This window comes from Falco cherrug, chromosome 7 (assembly GCF_023634085.1).
Source record: "Falco cherrug isolate bFalChe1 chromosome 7, bFalChe1.pri, whole genome shotgun sequence".
Taxonomy (NCBI): Eukaryota; Metazoa; Chordata; class Aves; order Falconiformes; family Falconidae; genus Falco; species Falco cherrug.
The window spans coordinates 45,454,775-45,473,519 of NC_073703.1; the positions used below are offsets into that span (position 1 = coordinate 45,454,775).

An 18,745-nucleotide genomic window follows, 5' to 3' on the forward strand; every position below is an offset into this window, starting at 1 on the left:
ATTCCTCTGCTCTGCTGCTTTAAACTCCTGAATTGGGGGACAGATGTCTCCCCTTCACCCTGAGGGTGGAGATTTCGCTCCCGATTTCAGCAAGATCCCCTTCTGCACCCAAGCCAGAAGGATGCAGCTCCCTCAAGGCAGGGCCAGCAGCTTCCCACAGCAGAGCCCAGTGAAGAGGGGCACAGAAGAACTAAGCTGCAACGCAGCTGACCGACCTTTCTGGAAAGAGCAGCTAGGGGTCCCAGCTGTCCTCCCCCAGCACTGCCTTCCTTCACACTCAGACCGCATGAGGGCAACTTAAGCCTGGCACAACAGAACGGCTCAAACTCCAGACTTTGTTTTAGGTAGTCATCTTCTGCTTCATTTACAGAAGGGTCAGAAGTAGGACAGACAGTTATATATTCTAAACAAATAGTTTCTAAAGACTGTTGAACTTGTCTCACAGAACTGTTTTCCCTTCAAGGAGAAGCATCTGTTGTTGCCTGTGTCCACTACCCAAGAAAGTAGGGATGTAAGAGCTTAGTTTCTCTAATCAAAACTTAACACTCCAAGCTTATGGGTTTGGTATCTTTTGTAGCAAGTAGGCAAGCAGTCCAAATAACCTTATTCCCTTTAATCAAAGCAGGTCAAACCCTTCCCTAAAGTAAGGCTCCAAGACTGCAAAATACCAAGTCCCTGAACTACTTCAGCTACAGCAAGGGACCTTCTCACAGACCTCGACCTGTAGAGCAGTACTATTTCAATAACTAACTTCTAAAAGAGTCACTAGCATCTCTCTAAAGGCTTAATTCATCAGCTACAAGCAAGGCTGGAGATCATACTTCAGACAGCAAGGGCTGGCCTGCACAGGCTGCAATCACAGAAGCTCAGCTCAAGGTCCAGAGCAGACACAGAGCTCCACCATCAGCATTAACATTCACATTTATGCAAGCACTCTATTCAAAACTCAGCAGCTCTGGGAAACGAGGTATGCAAAACCTGCCCGTGCTGGGAACTCACAGCAACTCAACAGAAGCAGTTTCTCTGCTAGATTAATACTGATCTACCACATTCTATAAGCTCAAGAATTCCCAACACACACTCTCATTCAGACCTTGAACAACCATAACGGAAAAAGCTTCTCATATCAACTAATTCCTATGGAAGCAAGCGAGTAATGGATACCACCTTCCTCAACATCTGGCACATGCAAAACCCTGTCATCAGCTGAGACAGAAACACACTCAAAATCTTCAATCTGGAGAAGTATCAAGCTCCCCACCAGAGCACTGTGGCTTCAGCGACCTCACCTCCATGGAGCAGCCTGAGGGGAAGACAGCACCCGTGCTGCATCTGCATGGTGGGTTTCGCAAAGAGCTCATTAAAGCAGCTTCTCCCTTTTGATCAGCATAGACCTCCTCACAGCCCACCTTAAAACCCGTACTCTCCAGGCCCAGCTTCGTGCATCAGATCAGCCTTCCCCGAGAGGGGAAGATCTGCTGTACCAGAGGAGCTGGTTTGGCGCAGGGTGTGCACGGGACAAAGAACAGCTGCTTTCCATCACTTGCAACCCAGACAGGAGTGTTCAAGCCTCCCCAATACCTGCAGAGGGATTCAGTGCCTGCCATCCTCCCAGCCTTGTGAAATAAAGGAAGATGCTTTTCAGCACAGAGGTGGGTCAGTCCAACAAACAGCGCAGCAATCCCCACAGGCTGCCTGCCACTCATGCCTGGCTCAGCAGAGAGGGGAGAGGAGGGCAGCATGGAATATAGATGCCACAATGACCACTGATAGCATCCAGCAAAACCAGCAAGTGTTGTAAGGCAGGCCGTTGTCTTTCCCCTTTCCTCCCATGCTAGGCTGGCTTTCTTGAACTTTTTTTGTACAGAGATTAACTAATGAACTTGGACCTAGGCCTGGGGATAAAGGAAGACTAGACAGTGCCCAGGTACTGGGCTCCAGCAAGATTGTTAATGTTGTTAAGACATTAAGTCTTCAATTTGTTAAGACAAGTTAACACTGCCTTAACAAATGCAGCTCTGCTTGCCAGGGTAGGCCAGTTACTTTTTAAGCAGCATGTAACTTAGCACCTCTTCAAGAGAGAAGATAGCCTATATGCTAATGTCTTCAGAGGAGTCCTGCATTGGCAGGAGTCAGACCTGGACTCATCTGGATTTTTCCTATCCTTAAAGTGGACCGCATCATACTCTGAAAGATCCAGGGCACTTGAAAAAACTCTCCTCTTCCCTCCGTCCCAAAAATCTTCCCCATGGATGCTTTGAGCACCCCTGACTTTCAACTCATAGACCAGAACTAACTGCTCTTAGGATGGAAGCAAAAAGCAGAGAGGAAAGAGCCAGCAGAGTAAGCCAAGGGAAACCAGATCCAGATGTGCCTCAAGTTCAAGCCCATGTGCCAGCAGCACAGCCCAGTCATGCAGGAAGCAAGAGTGGAGCTGTGTGCAGGGACTGAGACTAGAAAGCGGTGTTCACCTTATGCTCCATTTCCCTCCCTGCCCTCCCAGCCTGCCCTTTTCTTCACCTTACACACCACACAAAGGGTAACAATATCAGACAGACTACCTTCTCGCTCATTTGTGGAAAGCTGAAAACTTACGCTTCCCTACTACACCATCCCATTGCAGGAGGGCAGCACCAACAGTACCATCACGGTCCACATGACACACAATACCTAAGCTTCACAAAAGGATGTGTGCAATAATGTATGCAGCCCTCCCAGACCCACTCTGATCCAAAAGGAGCTCACCTTTTGCTGAGCCTCACACGAACATAACTGCATCCAGTGGGCTGCCTCATTTCCCCACACAAGCCTGCCCCACTCTCCCCCACCTCCCAACTCCATTTCAATAGGGGAACTGGACTAATTCATCCTGTTAAAAATCAAAACCAGCCGTTGGGACTTGAACAAAATTCGAGTTACTCTTTGAAGCCTGCCCAGCCTATTTAGGAGGGCACTGCCATTACTTGGCAGGTTTTGTAGCTTTGCTACTCCAGATGTGGCAGAGAAAGCAGTTACTACTCTCCTTCCAGAAAGGACCCATAACTCCTGATTTCCTTTCCAACTGCAGGAAAGGAGCTGCGTGCATTGGAAACATCACGTGGGTACTGGGAGCAGAGCTGCTCAACATACCTGGGAGCCACAGAGCAGCTCTGACATCCCTCAGCTTCAGGGATTCTCTCCCTTCTCCCATAACTCTGGCAATTTTATTTAATGTACAAACTGGCCAACATCCAGAAAAAAACCTTTCCAGCTAATTTTAGTCCAGGCCTTCCTTTCTACTCTGCAGGTGCCCTCGATACTTACAAGGAACAGGAGATTGAAGAGGAAGAGGAAGTACTTGGTGACTTTTAGGCAGCCAGACCCCATCTTCTTTCACTTATGGGACCTAAGGGGAAAGCAGACAACCAGCTGTTAGTGATAGGTCCTCCAGGCAGTTTCAGAGCAACACCCTTCCCCTGTGCAGAGCTCTGGATCTCACAGCAGACGCACAGAAAGCACGTGATCCACAGACTACCCGCGTTGCCTATTCAGGGCAGCAAAACAGGACATCATCATCACTACACACAGCCACTGCTACCAAAACGTCCTTGAGAATGACAGAGGGCTATCAGCAATTACAGAAGGGGTTTAATCACAAATACACTACTAATTCCATCACTATTTATACAGACTTTGCATTAATAGTATCAACCAAAACACCAACTCTAGCTACCACTCCCAGCAGCAAAGAGGGATGCACTTATCTGAAGGAGCTCACAAGGCCAGTTCCCTCCCCCACAAAATCTCATTTCCTCGTGACCCCTAAGCAGCTGAAGGAACACTGAAGACCAAGGCCAAGGGGTCAATATAAAAGGCAGCATCAAATCAAGCTTCCTGTGCACAACTCAGCACCCGATGCTTTGATATGCATGATGATCAGTGAGTCTGCTCCACGGTTATGAGCTACCAATTCAGCTGCAAGATCAAGACAAGCAAGATTTCAACCAGTCCCAGTTTCCAAAGCTGTAGGAGCACTGATAAAACAGGATGCCGTTTTTTGTTGGTACCACCCACACAGACTACACACATCCATGGGGTGACTAGCAAGCAATACAGAGAGGGCAAGCAGCAAACTCCAGGGCAGGTCTTCACCACAGAGAAAAGGTACTTTACTGTATCTGAAGTTAACTCTGCTCAATTACCATGGCTGAAGCCTATGTAAAGCATGAGAAGAGATGACAAGGTTGCTCTTAACGCTGCAAATTAGGCAGTTTATCAGCAATGGATCCTCATTAGGTCTTTGTGCTGCAGGACCCGGGGAGTAAATAGATTTGTATTACTGTAGGCAACTTCAGTTCTCACTTGTCTGACAGCAAAGAGCTCAGAAGCTAGAAAGAAGTCCCACAGACCAACCCCACTACTGGGAGTAAGTGTCCCCCTGCAGAAGCAGCACAGCTGGGTAACACATGAGGACTGGTGGGGGACAGCTCAGAAGTCAGCTTTCCTGCTTCTTCTTCCTCCCCCATGCTCAGTTACGTTTCCTGCAAGAAAGGACTTTTAAGTTCCTTAAAATTTGCTCTAGCAACCTCCTTGCTCAAAATAGACCATGCTGCTTTAAGAAGCAACAGCCAGAGGAAGAGAAATACTAGGCTGGGGTCACCAGTCCAGCCTGGGAAGAGCCAGCCCCAGACAGCAAGGTCAGCAGGGTTCCCTGCTGCCAGCCTGGGTATACTGAGTGTCACTGGAGCCCAGTATGTTCTTTTGTTTCAATCAAAGGCTTTTGCTTAATCCTATTAAATAATTAGGTTAACTCTGGAGCTAAACTGGTATGTGGGCCTTATTATAACTGGTTAGTCTTCCCACCAAGCAATGATCACCCTCCAACTACCAAGAGAGAGCACGAATATGAGTTCTGTGGTTGAAGACAGCACTGCTGTTTTACCTTCAAGGGATGCCATAGCTAGAGGCTGTGCTAAACCCACCACCACACAGTGCCTAAGCAAGACACTACTGAGATCGGAAAGCAGTACAGAAATACAATCTCAGCCAGCTGTGCTACAGGTCGATCTTAAAAATCCCATCTATATAGCAGTTATTGCACCTAAGGAGCTCTTACTGCAGAACCAGGTTAGCACCACTACACACTCATTTTCTTCAGTTCATTCCTCAGGTCAGAGTCCATAAAGTCAGCAGTACCCAGAAGCAGGTCCTTCAAATTAGCTGTGAAAAGCTCCGGTAATAGTCCTAGTCCGTACTTACACCAAATATCAAAGAGGCAGCATTCCCATTTCCAGTTCCCCCAGGCGCAGCCATCAGCTATGAGCTGGTTCTGTTCCAGCACAGATGCACTATACAACAGCTGCATCACTACCAACCTATGAAAAGCGAGTGAAGGCTCTCTGTTAGTAGATTCGTACCCTTGGTTAATGACAGCAAGTTTATTCAGTAAGCCTTGCTCATGTCAAAGCAACTCTCCTACTACAAATCATATGCCAGCTTGCTGTCACAGAACAGCTGTAACCCAAAGACTACTGCGCCCTGTAACAATATCTCAGAAAAGGGGCGAGTATTTGAGCAGGGAGAGCACAAACATAGCTTCCTTCAAACTGTACACTTTCCTCTGCAGGAGGAACATTCTCTCGGGCAGTTGATCCTGGCAAGCACCATCACCTAAGACTGCACTTGGAGAGGATAACTAAGACGTAAGTTTTCCCATCCAGCTGGCTTGCTTACTGGCTTCACCACGAACACATCTCCCCTTAATAGCATCACAAACTGGAGCCTGGCAGTCTAACTAGAACATTGAGACAGCCAGGTCCCTAGGCGATGATGAACGTCTGTTGTGGGGGATACAAGTGTTTTTCTGCTCTGCAACCTTGCCAAGAACTAAGCTAGATAATAACCTCCTGCACAAGGCACTGGACTTCTTACCTTAAGATGTCTGGTCCCAGGTGCAATCCTCCTTATTTTCAAGCTGGAGGGGTAACTCCCAGTACTTGCTGATCTGCTTCCTAGCACTAAGTAGTCCTGTGCTGCTTATTTCCAGTTCTGTCCACACCACTTTCATTTGCCAGGAAAACAGATATTTGCAGAGCTGTTAGGATCTTTACAATAGTTATCTAAGGTAATTAAGTAGTTAAACAAGTTGACAAGAGCTGGTGCGGAAGAGACATGCCTGAGGTGACAAGACTAAAAGATTGCTTTCAGGGCTCTTCTAGCTATGTCATAAAGGCATACCAACTTCAGTGTTTATTAAAAAAACACACAAACAAACAAACCAAAACCCAGCTGTGAATTACAGCATTATGCACTGTTCTCTTGCCACTGGGAGATAATACCTCTTTCCTAGCTCCTAGCCCTAAAGTAATTCAAAGTACTGTTTTCAAGCCAAAAAAGAACCAGGTTTTTAGGGTTCTGTTTGAGCTTTTAAGATACTTTAGGGCTCCACATGCTGAAACATCACAGATTTTCTAATTCTTCTGCTATCCTTAAGAAATTATAAGCTTCTGTTCACTACATTAATGAAACTCCTCAAAACCCTACCTTCTGGAATCACACAGTCACAAAACTAGCAGTACTGCCATACAGTTGAAGCAGCAACTCAACAAAAGTTGAGATGGGTCAGCTTTGGAAGCAGACAAGCTTGGAGTTATCACAACCAGGCATATTCATGGGTCACTCGGCAGCAAAGGGCTGGCTTAAGTACCAAGTCTTGCCAGTCAATGCTGCCTGTGAACAGTGGCAGTCAGAGCTGACCATCTGCCTTTTGAACTTGGTCAACACCTGAGACTTAACATCCTGCAGCAATGCACGTAAATTTTAATACATGAAGTTTGCAACTTTCAAATTCCACTAATTGTCCACAATTAATTGTGTTCTCCTTTTCCACTCCACCCCAACTGCTTCGTTCATTTGAAGCTTCCTCCCCAAGCAGCCACACACACTTTTCAGCAGTCCTGCCCCTACGCCTCCAAATTTTCCCTGTCATTCTCCAGACTGACGTCAGCTCTACAGTGGATTTCATGAGACCCTAGCGTCAACTTGAAGAGTGGCATTACTCGCAGCCTTTCACTTTCCATCCTGTACAGATACGCAGGATTATTTATACACATCACTCCATTTGCTGCTTTGAGGCACTACTACCATAAAAACTTGGTTGCCAGCATGGCCTGGTCAGCGTCTGTGTAGTTGATCCCTGGTCTTTCTTAGCCTGGCTTCAGCCCCAGGACCTGACGGAAGAACTAACTGCAGGAAGGCATCAGTTGATCCAGGGCCCCAGCGTGGACGAACAGGACAAGTCCATGCAGGCTAAACAGGCATCATGGGGTGGCTTGCTGCCCCCTCCACCACCTCCAACTCTCAGGCCTGTCGTTCTCCCAGTAACAGCAATGACTGAGAAACCAGTATGTGGAGCACAAAATCCAGGACAACTCAGTTTGAGAAGAGGCAGACAGAGGCCTGCTTTGTTAGTGACAGCAGGGGAGTCCCATCATGGTTCGGAGATTAACTTAGTTTTGTCGCAGGAGCCTGCAATGCTCTCAGCCCTCTTCTCACAAAAGATGACTGCAGTGATTGACAGGCAATACAGGGAGAGCAGAACACCTCTGCCTGCTGGCCCTGCCACGGGCTGGCGAGGTGGGGGGGAGAACACTTACGCACAGGTATTGCAACCACACCAGTCAAGGGGCAGAAAGGCTAAGTTAATTTTTAATTGCAATCCTGCTCTCTCGAATCATATCCTGTACTGCCTCTACCTAGCAAGCGCTGCATGTTTAGTGCTCACTGAAGTTTATGAAGCCTTGGCTCAGGCTAGCGTTGTACATGCCTGTGCCACGCAGCTTTGCCAGTAAGAGTAAGCCTTTCTCGGGAGCACCACCCTTGCTTTTGCAGTGCAAGTTTCTTCCAGACGAGCTCTAGGAGCTGAAGCACCTCAGCTGCCAAGTTACTGCACAGCACAAATAAGGGCTCATTTACAAGCACGGTGAAAGAGGAGGAGACAAGCAGGAACAACCTCAACACAAATCAGAGTAGATCAGTTGTGGAAATCACCATCTCAGTACATTATTAAAGTGCAAAGATCCCGCAAACCCTTGAGGACAGCACACACGCTACTGAGAGCGACAAGCTCTGAAGGTCAGCCCCAATACTTCAAGTAGAAGAGAGTTCACATTTCAGTGCATCTACACAGCCTGGAAGATGCTGTCCCTTCTCCCACAAACCCCTCCTTAAGGGAAGTAAATGATCAGTCACAAAGCAGCTGCAGGTTGTTCCTATGTACTTTGGCCAGTTGCTCCTCGCTACCACCCCTCAGACTCTAACCCCAGGGGATGTAAAACAAAAGCAGACTCTATAGGATGTGCTGCTGCTAGCTTTTACTAACTAGGCTAGGAAGAGGTCAAACCAACACCAGAACCGGTTTTCCCGTTGTGAGAGCAAGGGGAAGAGCAAACACTGTGGATGCCCTGTACTGCTGACATTCCAGCTCATTTCTGCTGTCCCTCCTGCCTGCCAAAGGAGAAACTTCCAACTTGACAGATGCAGAGATGCAGCAGTCAGCACTGCAAACCAAGGCTCTGCAGCATACCCTGAGGTTCCTGATCTTTCACATCTTGCATCTGATGTGGCAGGTGGGATCTTTGGATGAAAATTCAGCTAGTCCACTGAAGCAACCTCCAAAGCAGCCTCAACGGATCTGCTTCCTGACACAGCAGGCAAGCACCACCTTCCCCACGCCTACCCAAGCCTTACACATTGCAACAGGTTATTTCCCTCAAGATACTTATTACCAGGCTGGACTTTGAAAGTCTGTAAAGCTTTGCCTCATCTGGTTTCACCTCCCTTCTTTTCAGTGACCAAAGTTAGCTGAGCTCATTCGTAGACAGACTGACCATGAAGCTCAGGAGAAGGAGCTCCTGCTGATGTACTCAAGTTGCAGAACTGGCTCCCTGTCACCAAAGCAAATAGGACCTGCCCTAGGAGGGAATCGGCAAGCCCCTGCTTCCATAAAGATGTTTCTCTGCGTGCTAATTTGCATGAGGTTTTGAAGGCTAGTGTACCAACCCAGAAACCAGAACCTGATCAGCCATACGCCAGGCTAGAGACCCGCAGAGACCAACTGGGGATCAGAACTCACTAAATGGGCACTTCCCGTCCCAGCTCCAAGCCAGACGCCCGCACAAAGGGGAACGGGCAGCCCAGGAGGTCCCGATCTTTAATGGCAGGAGAGAAAACATCATCTTTCACAGGATTTTGAGCCCTTGTGCCACAAAGCCCACCTGCCAGGAATGCTTCCCTATCCACACACATGAAGAACAAGCACTTGGTAATCAGCAGGTGCCCTGATCACGAGTGATGAGACAGAACAGCTTCACACAACAGTGCCAGTTAATGAAACATGACAGAGTTACTAAGTCCCCTGCTAACCAGGTACAGCGCTGCCCTCAGGGCAGCAACTGCAAGTTAAAGCCATGTTAACGTAAAAAGAGTATCTTAAGGAGTTTGTGTTGTTGACGTTAATATTCAAAGGCCTTGGACTTCTAGTACAGCTGGGAAGTACATCTTGTCTCTGGCAAGCACATAACTGCAGAGTCAATGGAAAGACTCAGGTCTGAATTCACTGAACTTTTCTTTCAGCTTCACTGAGATAATACCAGCCGTGTAACGACCTTGAAAACATAAACAAGACCATGTTGGTCATAGAGATTTTCCAAACAGCATCTCTTCAAAAGTTACAATGGAGGGATTGAGGAAGAAGCTGGATCCTAAAAATTAAGGCTGCTAATTAGGGTTACCCTCTCAAATAGGCAACACTTGTGGATGCAGAGATTATTTATAGATACATATGTGTGTGTGTGTACGTGTTACCAATTCAGCTACAGTACCTTTCTGGAGGGAAGTGTCAGGGCAAGGTAGAAATCTTTATTTTTGCATAATACAAACTTCAGAAACAGAAGAGAAGAAAAGAAGGTACTTTGAACAGACACTCTTATCCCATCTACTCCAGAGACAATTGCTGCTCACCTGAAGTAGAAGCAATTGCCTTCAAGCTAGAGGAGATGGTTTGAGGGCTAAGCACAAAGTCAGAAAACAGCAGCATAGCTACATCAGCCTGCAAATTGCAGCACAATACTTGTCAACAAACGTTGATCTACCACTTAGGAGTACAGAGATGTACAGTGACACCCTAACATGAGCCTCTGCAAGACATTTGCAAGCTAGAGGCTCAAGCAGACACGCAGCTCCTGCACATTGGCTGTCCCTGGAGTAAGGGGAGCAGACTAAAGCAAGGCAACAGTTGGCTGCAAGTACTGCAGAAATACCACTGGAAAGACTAGATTTCTCAGGAAACTAGATGCGTTTGAGGAGACTCATCAACCCACACTGCAAAGGTAGATTTGTTCCTGGGGCACCCAGTAAGACATTAAGCTTTTCCATTTGACTTCTATAGTCGTGTACTGTGGTGTGAATAATAAGGAGCAGTGTCATGCAGCAAGACTCAAGATTAGAAAGCTCCCATAGGACTGTCTACAATGACAGAAGTTTTTCAGGATGTTTTACCACAGCAAGCACATGTTGCATGTTTTGTAAAAAGGAAACGTGTATTTTAGAAACGTACTTCTGATGCTCAAGAGGAAGTGATTAGATATTTATAAACCACTATCATACTGTTAAAAAGAAAACAACTCACAGTTAAGCATCAAAACAGCAGCACAAGTTTTAGAAGCATGTCTTGTCTCTCTATATTTGCAAGGGGTTCTTAAAATCTGATTGCACATCTGGACTTCACACTCGAAAGCTTGAAACCTTTTAAGTCTTCAGTCCCTACAACTGGCAAATCGAGAAAGTTCGTTGCTATTTTCAGTCCTCACACTTGCACAGCATGACAGTATTTGCAGGAGAGTAATTCTCCAATTTGAGCAAATCTTTCCATTCAGCAAGAGCAGAGATACAACTCTGCCAAAAAAACTGGAAAAAAACCCCAACCCAAAAACCCCACAATCTGTCCCAGAAGTCATTTGGTTCTTCTCTCCCCCGACAAAAAAAAAACCCAACAACAACTTACCAGAAATAGCAGACAGAAGAAAAAGCCAAAAGTACAGTTTAGACTCTTTGATTACCACGTATTAGAATGTTACTTGTGCAACAAACGCTGCAGGTAGGGTCCAGAGAGAAATCTCCATGCTGACTAAAACCAGTACACAGTGCAGTAAAAACGCATAGTTTTCACTAAACTGGTTGGGCAGCTCTGTCACTTGACTACATTGGCTCTTTAACGGCTCCAAAAATGAGACCAGCTCAGCTTTGTTTTCTGCACTTGAAGCTGTTAAGCTGCAAATTTAACCTCTGAAATGGATGCCCTCACCAGCTCCCCTGCCCGCAAGCGGCCCCTGTGTGTGTCAAAGGCAGTCCCCCACACTGGCTTGCCCCACACCTCCCCACAGAGAAGCAAAGCCCATGAGCAGGACCTGCACCCCAAAATGCAGCAGGGTAGCCAGCACAGACCAGCGGCACCCAGCTCACACTCGGGTAAGCTTCTCCCCAGCATGGCTCTGCAGTGGGCAGAGGATCCTACCAAGCATTTGCCATTGCCATCAGACTTAGCAGCCTGGAAATCCCCTGGCTCCTGAGCCTCCCTTCTCATGCAAGCACTGCCTCAGAGGTCAACAAATCACCTCTGAGGAGTTGCACAATATTGCCTCCAACGTCACTTGGCTTAGAGATTCCTTCCTGAGGCCCAGCAACCTTCCCACCCTGCCAAAGCACCCAAAAGCTACCACAGTCCAAGCAGGAAGAGAGCCTTAACACAGGCTTTTTTTTTTTTTTTCTGTCTTAGATGGCACCAGAGATTGCCAGACTGAGGTAGGAATCAGGTAGTATAGCTGAATTTTTATCTTTTCTGCCTCCTCCTCCCATAAGATACTAGAGGTCAAGGTTAAGGACTTTCCTACTGTAAATTCCCTTTCAAAACAAACTGGGGTTTAGTTGCTTCCATTTTCTCAGATGCTAGGAAAGATAACTAGTCGGTGCTTAGATTCAGCACGCTCATAACGAACATGTTTCTGGGAAGTTACAGCATCTCCCTGAACTGGGAAAATAGTTTTTGTATTCTTTCTGGCTCTTTCCAGGAATTATCAAGGATATAGTAAAGGTACATCTGGAGTAGTTTTACCAAGGGCAGGAAGTTTTCCCCAGCTTAGTAGCTTAATAGCAATTAAACAAATACCCTCTCTCTCCACCTCCCTTCTGCCTGTTGAGCCTTGGGACTGCACCTCTTTTCTCCACAGACAGGTGGATGGGGCTGGGCAGAGCCTGGGCACCGGCACCCAGTGTGGGAAAGAAGCCAACTAGGCTTACCCAGCCATTCCCAGCAATAGCAGGCTCTCCAGTAGTTCACTCCGCAACTGAAGCCAAATGCTGCTAGAAGCCAAGTGCTAGAGATAGCCTACCCAAAAGAGCATAGGAGGACAAGCACCACCTCATGCTTCTCAGGCTAAGCCTCTGGAGAAGCTCAGACACCTTGCCAAGCTATCTGGGTGCCCACCAGAGCACTGAAGTCCCCTGCCACAGTGGGACCAGCCCACTGGAGAATAGAAATGTCTACCCAAGACCTCTCCCCTTGGGTCCATCCACATGATCTTACCTGGCAGAAAAGAAGTAAAACAACAACCACCAACCAACTAAAAAACCCACCAAACACCAAACCGAGACCTCCAGTTTGCCATTCCAAATTATTGTGAAGCTTTAGAATTAAGTGAGCTTTCTTGAACAACAGAAAGGACAGGCTATTAGTCTACTTTAACCATATCACATGCTTTGTATCAGATCCTTTGCCACTGGCAAGGCACTGATCTCAAGCAGCAAAGGTTTTAACCCCTTACCCCCACAGATCAAGCAGGGCTGGAAGACTACTGCAGACCCAGCATGACAGAGAAGTCACAGAATTTCTACTAGATCAGAAAAGTGCCTCAGCCCACAAAGGGATGCATCTTTTCGCCTGTTCACAGAAACAGTCCCTTTATTTGTGATCTCAGGAATCTTGTTTTTTGCCAAATACACTATTTGGCAATTGCAGCACCCTCACCATTCACTAGTTGACTGTATGCCTGTGGCTACTGAACCACTCCTGTTCCCCTGCTACTACATTGGCACTGTTAGATGTGATTCTAAAGCAGAAGACCACAGATCAGCAGCTGTAATAATCATCCCTCTTCAACAAGATCTGACCCACCATAACCACGGGCCCCCTACTCTACAATCTGAAGGACCCCATTGCAGGGCTGGCCATACCCAGAGTCAGAAATACAAGATTCCTGCAAGATTCTCACACAAAGTATCACGTGGTCTCTCCCAGACACACATACGGGGAGGACAGCAAGGAAAGCAACTCAGCAAACCCATTTGCTACAAGTAGACGGGAACAGCTAAGCCAGGGATCTCCAAACTCAACAGTTCAGAGCCATTTGTGCAACAGCGGTGCCGCAGCCACAAAAGGTTACTGCTGGACCCAGTGTCTGCACTCACTGCCCTCTGCCCTAGGAGAAGCTTTACCTCCCATCAGACCATCCCAGGGTCACACAAGATCCCACACCCCACCAGAACCTGATCTGCCTGCCAGCAAAATGAGCATGCTTCACAGACAGTCTCAGGACTTACATTTCACAACATCCTGAGTTTCACGCCATGGTTACCACTACCAGAGGGCATGAATGAAAAGAAAAAAAGCCAGAACTATAAAAAGCTTTGGAGGAAGGGACTATCTCAAACAGCCCTTCCTTCCAAAATGATGACTTAGAGAGGGCAGGGGGTCAAGAAAAGCCCTTAAGTACAAGGGAATGACTGAAAACATGTGTGCTCATTCCCTTTACTCAAAAATATCCACCTGCAACCACATTTTCCCCCTCCAGTATCAATGTAACACAGATAGTTTCACATTTTTAACTGGCAGCACCTGGCCACAACAGCCAACCCCCTCACTGGTCTGATCACTCTGAGGACACAGCTCAGAAGCAGTTTCATGCTTTACCCTGGAGAGCTGGTGCCACCAGGGGCTGCTGTACAGTCTGACTACAGCAGCATCGTCTAGCACCTTTTCCTTCCACCTTTGCAGAGCAGTCTCCTCACTCCAAGCTCTTCCTACAGGAGAAAGAAAGTGGAAACGAAAGCTGCATTATACAGCAGTAAAGGGCAGCACTGTGAGGAGCAATAATAACACAGCACAAGCTGTTACAGAAGCTGCAGTGAAGCCACTTTGTTCCCAGCCTAAGCATTCCAGGAAGTGAAATGCCACAATAAGAAATCTCAGCAAAGCTGGAAAATAAAGGGGAACTCTGGAAAACACTTAGCCAACTGGAAGACATGCTCAAAATCTTTTGGTTTCCCTTCTATGAAGATGGTCCTGGAGGCCAAGGCAGACCACAATTCACACAGGTGTTTTGCTAGCCACATTACTAGTCAGGTAATCCCAGCATACTTAATTGAAGCAATGAGAGAACATTACTCAATTACAGACCTGCCACCTGCAGTTAAGAACAACTCTCCACCAAACACCACCCAAAAAAAGGAAAATAATTAATCCATCCTTCCAAGCACTACATGCGTAGGTTATGGACAGGGCTGCTTCAAGCCAAGTGGAACAGACATATGGGATAAGTTCCCCAAGAGTTTGGCAGTTAAAATAGACAGCAAGACTTTGAAAAGCTAGGTCTGTTTTGGGAAAAGGAGGAGCCTCCTTGGAGTCTGCAAGCCTACACAGTGGTTTCTAGAGTGGTCTGGAAAATGGGTTCAGCTGAACCTGAACCAAGAGACACTGGGTGGCCTTTCTACTTTCTTGAAAAGGTCTCCTTTTCTAAATTTAGAGCACAAATTTTCAGGAGACTATTTGACTATTTGATGGAGCAATGCTAGAAGAATCAGATTGGGGGAAAAAAAAAGTAATTCAGAGGTATTTACTTTAAAAATAATGAAATTTTATTCAGAATAACTGATTTACAAATATCAGAAAACCCTTAATGCAGAGACAAATGCTCCCATTTTGGGGGGGTGAGGAAAGTGAGGCTGTTTCATCCTTAATCAGTAAATCATAACTGAGGCTATGATTACTTTTTAATAGGGTTGCAGACACTTATTTTTTCTTACTTGCCTCTGTCCCACCACGTTGTGCTCTTTCCCCCACAGCCTGCTTCCCAGGGACCGTTTCTACTTAACATCAGTTCCACAATTTTCAATCAAGCCAAACTTGCTAATGACATCAAATTACAGCAAGGGGTCTCATGCATGCTACCTGGGCAGGTTACAGCTGTGACACGAGGATCCCTCTGCCCCCAAGATACACACGCATCCCTGGATAGCACAGCAGCTTGAAATCCAGCCCAGCAGAGCCCCATTACCTGCTCTTCCTCTGACAGGAGGGTGCCAGCAGGAAAACCACCCACCACAGGGTGCTGGGACTCTCCACTGAGACCCTGGGCACAGGAGTAACCATGAGACAGCACCGCAGTAACACGGCCACTGACCTGGCCTCAGCTCACAGGCCACTGCACAGGCTCTTCCTCCTGACAGCAAACACCCTGCAGCAAAGGCTGTCTCTATTCCATGCAAACAGGGACCAACTGTTTAGGTTCCCATGGGACAACACCGGGTGCGTGGCCATTTATTTGTATACATGCTGGTAGGTCTTGCTCATAGCTGACAGCTGTGCTAGGAAGAGGTTTCCCATCTGCCTGAAGCTACGCAAAGCAGGAACTTACTGATTTAACACAGGATCAAGTCTAAACTACTGCCATGACAGCCTGTGAAGCTGCAATATGATGGATTGGGAATGAATGCAGAAACAACCAGGCTTTGTAACCACCAGCAGGACTGCAGCATCACATCAAAGGAGCTGTTGAGGTCTTGGACTCTGGCATTAAAGCAGTTTGGTGTTCCTTGAAATAGCCCTCCCTTGAAAAAGCCTCTTCTGCTGAGGCAGCAACCAGTTTGATGCTGAAGCTGTATTATCAAAAGCTGCAACAGCATTTTGGTCACCTCAGTTTCGTTCAGGAAGCTGCCAGTCACACCACCTCCCCCAGGGAGCAGGGGCGAGAGGAAACTCTGACCTGTTGGGTCCCATCACATCAGGCAAGAGAGACGACCACGGGCATCACCTCCCACCCCTCAGGAGCAAACACAACTGCCCCACTTCAGCTGCACTCAGACAAGGTGCTACCACTCTCAGAGGATCGCGTGGGAGGGATCTGCCGAGCTCTGTACACAGGGAGCAGCCAACTCTTGCAGAAAGTCCCACAGAGGGGCTGGAACTCACTTGCAAGGCTGACCTGCCCCACAGGGCTTCACTCCCCCTCACCACCAGCCACCAGGGACCTCTGTTGTACCCACAGCCTTCCCACTGCTGCTCCTGCACAGCATCCCCAGGGAGGTGCAGCAGACTCCTTCGGAGCAGGAAAAGGGCTGTCCCTTCACCCTATTTCACATGGCTCACCAGGGCTTCACCACACAGCTGTGGTCAAGCACTGTCCTGCACAGCAGCTGCCAAGCAGAAGTCTTCTCTAATTAAAAGAGCTTCCTTCAGGAAGAGGCAGATTTACTGCACAACTCAGAGGGCTCTTTAGTTATTCCATGTGCAGTGTCTCTGCAAACCTGCATAAGAAAGGGACCTGAATGCAAAGAGCAGCCCAGAAGCTTCTTAGACTGTTGGGAAAGTACATCCAGGCAGGTTCACCCCCTCCCCGCCCCACAAGAGACTTCAGAGATGAGCATAATTAGAACTGCTGCCTGCATTTTAAGGCCCAGTTTCTTCAAGCATCCAGCATAAATGCTGGAAAGTAGTTCCTGTCACTGCTTGGTCAGTGCAAAATTCAAGGCAACAGCAGCGGGGAAACAGCCATGCTAACCTAAGGTCAGCAGCCTCCTCAGCCCGAGTCCAGCACAGTATTCTGGATCCATCTTCTGTATGAGCAGGGAGCCTAGCTCCACGTTTACAAGACATGGAAAAACCGGAGCAAGGGGACAGGAGACAGAGTTAACTTAGTAAAGCACACTGGGAAGTTGAGGACTTTCCAGCAGCCACTCCAGACTGACTCAGCAGCAGCAGCAGCTCCAGTCCTCACTGACACACACAGCAGACACATGACCAGATCCACGGCTGTAAAGAGGGTGCTTTGATTGCGCCATACCACCAGCATGAAACAATGTAGAATTATAACTGCAATACTAGAGATGGTGTCCTAGCCACACCAGACAGAATAGAATCCTTTTACATGAAGAGAACTCTACAAATCATTTGATTACAAGCAGAAAGGAGAGAAGCTGTCTGCATGGTGCCTTCCAAAATCAGGCATGTTAGCTCTGGGGACCAAAGTCCAAAAAAATCCCACTTGATACTGACACCTCTCTTCAGAATTCAGATACAGAACCTCTCTTCAATTTCTGTCCACATGTATTACAAGTAATTTTCAGTAAGCCATTTGCAGGATCAAGGAGAAATCTGAAAGAAACCAAGTAGGGAGGGAGTAAGACATTCTCCACACAGATACTTTTGCCTCTAAGACTAGAGCACCTAGTCACTGAAATGCCATGAAAAGGTACAGACACTTCCCTGAAAAGGTCTAACTAGAGCACAAGCCATTTTGTGCAATAATAGAGCTCCTCTATTTAATTTAGACTTCACAATTGGTTCCCAACAAAACTGCTAATCATCTATCACAGGAGACATGCCAGCTCCAGGTGTTTAGGATTTGCATATTCTTACATTATGGGATGATGGCAGCAGCCCTTGCAGTCCTACTCAGTGCCAAGATATTACTTCCACACCTGCCTCGTGTGCTGCTCCTGAAGCCCCGCACAGGCTGTTAATTCCACAGCACCCGGATACAGAAAACATCTAGAGGCAACTCACTCAAACCTGTATCAGCCCAGTACACCAACCCAAGCAAAATCAGGGTCCTGCAGTGGGCTGCTTTTAAAACTAAATGGACAGTTTGCTGCATGAAGCCTCTCCTGTAGAAGCAGGAGCTGAGGGCACTGAGGTCTCATGTTGTCCCTCAGCCCCATCCTATCGAGGGCACTGAAATCTCACGGATCAGAGAGGCAGTGGCCAAAGGAAGGTGCTGGTGGAGGACACTGCCACATCCAGTCACAATAAACCATTCTCTACGGCAGCTCTGGGAAACAGCCTCCTCTACCTTACAGCAAGTTTGGCCCCTCTGCACAAATCCCTGCAAGCTAGTTCGTCTCCTTCCCCTTTCCCAAACTGCCTCCACGGCAATGGATGCAGAGCACCAGCAGAAGGGACCAAAGGCAGTCCAGAGTCCAGCTGTGAGAAGGTCAGCTCATCTCAAGGTGCATGGCTGCAGTTCTGACAGCTCAGCCCTTCCTTTGCTTGTGTACAAGACCTCTCTCTAACTGAAGCAGATTTATTTTTGCCTACAAGGGGGATTCTCCATTATATAACTTCAAATCTCTGGGCTACTAGATATCTGAACATACATTGCTCATCCCAGGTCAGCATTTCTCCAGTACACATGGCCACAGGATTATCATCATACCGGAAGAGATCAGTGATCTGCTTACAGCTCAGCAACAATACTGCAGTAAAGGGTAAAGCACCTTCACGATACATCTGTTTGCTCAAGGCTGTGCTGCAGAGAAACTAAAGCAGCAGCCCAGCAGCATCCTTAACAAATGCCACCAGCCCTTTGCCCACGTGCAAGGCTCCTGGTGGCACAGGAGAGCTGCCCTTCCCAGCTCCTTAAAGACAGACGGGCCACTT

The 18,745-nt window shown here is 47.5% G+C and overlaps 1 protein-coding gene across 3 annotated transcripts in view; it reads right to left on the minus strand.

The window, feature by feature from the left end:
* CD82 (CD82 molecule) overlaps window positions 1–18,745 on the minus strand; it is a 41,332-nt gene that overhangs the window by 17,555 nt on the left and 5,032 nt on the right. For all 3 annotated transcript variants that reach the window (XM_055715434.1, XM_055715432.1, XM_055715433.1), the window contains exon 2: window positions 3,304–3,385. In XM_055715434.1, the coding sequence (XP_055571409.1) occupies window positions 3,304–3,366 (63 nt within the window). In that variant the 5' untranslated portion in view covers window positions 3,367–3,385. The remainder of the gene's footprint in view (window positions 1–3,303; window positions 3,386–18,745) is intronic.